Source organism: Penaeus vannamei, chromosome 33 (assembly GCF_042767895.1).
Source record: "Penaeus vannamei isolate JL-2024 chromosome 33, ASM4276789v1, whole genome shotgun sequence".
Classification (NCBI taxonomy): Eukaryota; Metazoa; Arthropoda; class Malacostraca; order Decapoda; family Penaeidae; genus Penaeus; species Penaeus vannamei.
Window position 1 is genome coordinate 5,161,748 of NC_091581.1, and position 2,500 is coordinate 5,164,247.

Consider the following 2,500-nt stretch of genomic DNA (forward strand, 5'->3'; position numbering starts at 1 on the left):
TATATATATATATATATTTAGTTTTATATATATATATATATATATATATATATATATATATATATGAATATGTATAAATATAGTCATATATAGTCTGTGTGCGTGTGCGTGTGTGCTTTAGCATGGCCATCACTAATAAATACTTTCAGGGGAAGAACCAATAGGAAAGTTTTGGCTTTTGTTTTATGCCTAGAATATGTACAAAGGGATCGGACCCCAGGAGGAAAGTGGCATCTCAATGAGCAAGAAGCTGGTTACAGAATGGCAAAGCAAGCACAGGCACAAATGCCAGAGGGAGTGAAGGGGATGTGACGAAGGGCAGGCATAGTAGAATTTGATATGCAATTAAGCAGTTACAATATTGTTTTATGGTTAAATAGTAACGATTTCATTTGTTTTTTTTTAAGTTACAACCGCAATGGTGTTTATCTTAGCATTGGCGTAGTCACAACGGCGCTTCTTTATTACTTAACACCACCACGAAATCTTTTCAGTTATAACTGTGGCTCTCTCTCTCTTTATCTATCTATATATCTATCTATTTCTCTCTCTATCTATCTATCTATCTCTCTATCCGTCTATCTCTCTCTCTCTCTATCTCTATCTATCTATCTATCTGTCCATCTATCTGTCTGTCTATCTACCTATCTATCTATCTATCTATCAGTCTGTTTATCTCTCTTCCTCTCTCTCTTCCTCTCTCTCTCTTCCTCTCTCTCTCACTCTCACTCACTCACTCACTCACTCACTCACTCACTCACTCACTCACTCACTCACTCACTCACTCACTCACTCACTCACTCACTCACTCACTCACTCACTCTCTCTCTCTCTCTCTCTCTCTCTCTCTCTCTCTCTCTCTCTCTCTCTCTCTCTCTCTCTCTCTCTCTCTCTCCCTCTCTATCTATCTATTTATCTATCTCCAGTCAGAATACTTGTTTTTTTATCAATAAATGCCCTTAATCACGTAAAAAATAAAATTATCATAATTTCCAGATCCCAGGTGGCAAATGTCTGCGTAACCAGAGGAGCATCTGTCCAAGCACTTCGAAAGCGTTTCTGAACAGATGACAATAGAATCCAAACCCTTATTGGCGAAGAAGTAAAAGTGGAAGCTATAACCGAAAGCCAAGACAAGATTTTAAAAAAAAGAAGATATATTAATATCTTAAAAAGGAAGAAGAAGAAAGTTCTGTCGATAAAATTTACCGAAAATGATAACCAATCTCATACGAGCGGTGCCGACGGCGTTGCTGAGGATGATCGTGTTGGCTGTGGTCAGAGAGGCTGGCGAACACAACTACGATTCGTCGAACAATCTCTTGGACCAATATGATTTCATTGTGGGTAAGTATGGTGTTGTGATGATAGTGTAAAGGTGATGGTGTTTTTTTGTTGTTTGATTTCATTGTGGGTAAGTATGGTGTTGTGATGATAGTGTAAAGGTGATGGTGTTTTTTTGTTGTTTGATTTCATTGTGGGTAAGTATGGTGTTGTGATGATAGTGTAAAGGTGATGGTGTTTTTTTGTTGTTTGATTTCATTGTGGGTAAGTATGGTGTTGTGATGATAGTGTAAAGGTGATGGTGTTTTTTGTTGTTTGATTTCATTGTGGGTATGGTGTTGTGATGATAGTGTAAAGGTGATGGTGTTTTTTTTGTTTTTTTCTCTCTTTTTTTGTCTTTTATTAGTTTCTTTCTTTAATGTGCGTTGTTTTTTGTCTTTTAATAGTTTCTTTCTTTCGTATCCATTGTTTTTGGTTAATTCGTGATCGGTATAAGAGCATTTAGGGTATTTTCAATTAGAGAATATTTAGTAGCAGTGATGCAGTAGTAGTATTATTTAGTAGTATTTAATATTTAATAATATCTAATATTTAATATTTAACATTTAATATAATATTTAGTAGTAGGGATTATGTTTGTAGTAGCTTAGTTTCGCCATTTTTGCTGACGTATAAATTTGAAAGATTCTACTAACGGTGTAAGAGATATCGTAAATTTTGATTTTATGCAGAGATAGCTCTTAAATAAACAGCTTTAAATCATTGGTTTTACGGCTATATAATTCCGTGTTGACAGCTATAGCGGCCGTGCGCAATAGGTATATATACCACAAAACTTTCACAGAGGATGAGTAGGCAACAGCAAATTGCCACTGTGACGTCACGCCATATCGCACGCCGTAGAGGAGTGTCGTACTCCAGGTACAAATTGATAGCGCCTGTGTATCGAACCGTAAAATCCGTAGCGTAGCAAAAAAACACCGAACATCATAGAGCGTAGCAAAAAAAAAACACCAATTCTACAACTCGGTGATCTTTGCCCGAACAGTGGGAGCAGGAACAGCCGGAGGAATCCTGGCGGCGAGGTTGTCAGAAGTCAGCAATTGGAAGATCTTGCTGCTTGAGTCCGGAGGCCCCCCGCCCCCCGAGAGCTACGTGCCCGCCTTCAACATAGCGCTGATCGAGGGCGATGCCGACTGGAATTTCCGTACCGTCC

The 2,500-nt window shown here is 38.1% G+C and overlaps 1 protein-coding gene across 1 annotated transcript in view; it reads left to right on the forward strand.

Moving 5' to 3' along the window:
* LOC113805267 (glucose dehydrogenase [FAD, quinone]-like) overlaps positions 1-2,500 on the forward strand; it is a 28,410-nt gene that overhangs the window by 10,226 nt on the left and 15,684 nt on the right. The window contains exons 2-3 of the mRNA XM_070145155.1: positions 997-1,347; positions 2,333-2,500. The exon at positions 2,333-2,500 is cut by the window's right edge and continues 35 nt beyond it. Of these exons, the coding sequence (XP_070001256.1) occupies positions 1,215-1,347; positions 2,333-2,500 (301 nt within the window). The 5' untranslated portion in view covers positions 997-1,214. The remainder of the gene's footprint in view (positions 1-996; positions 1,348-2,332) is intronic.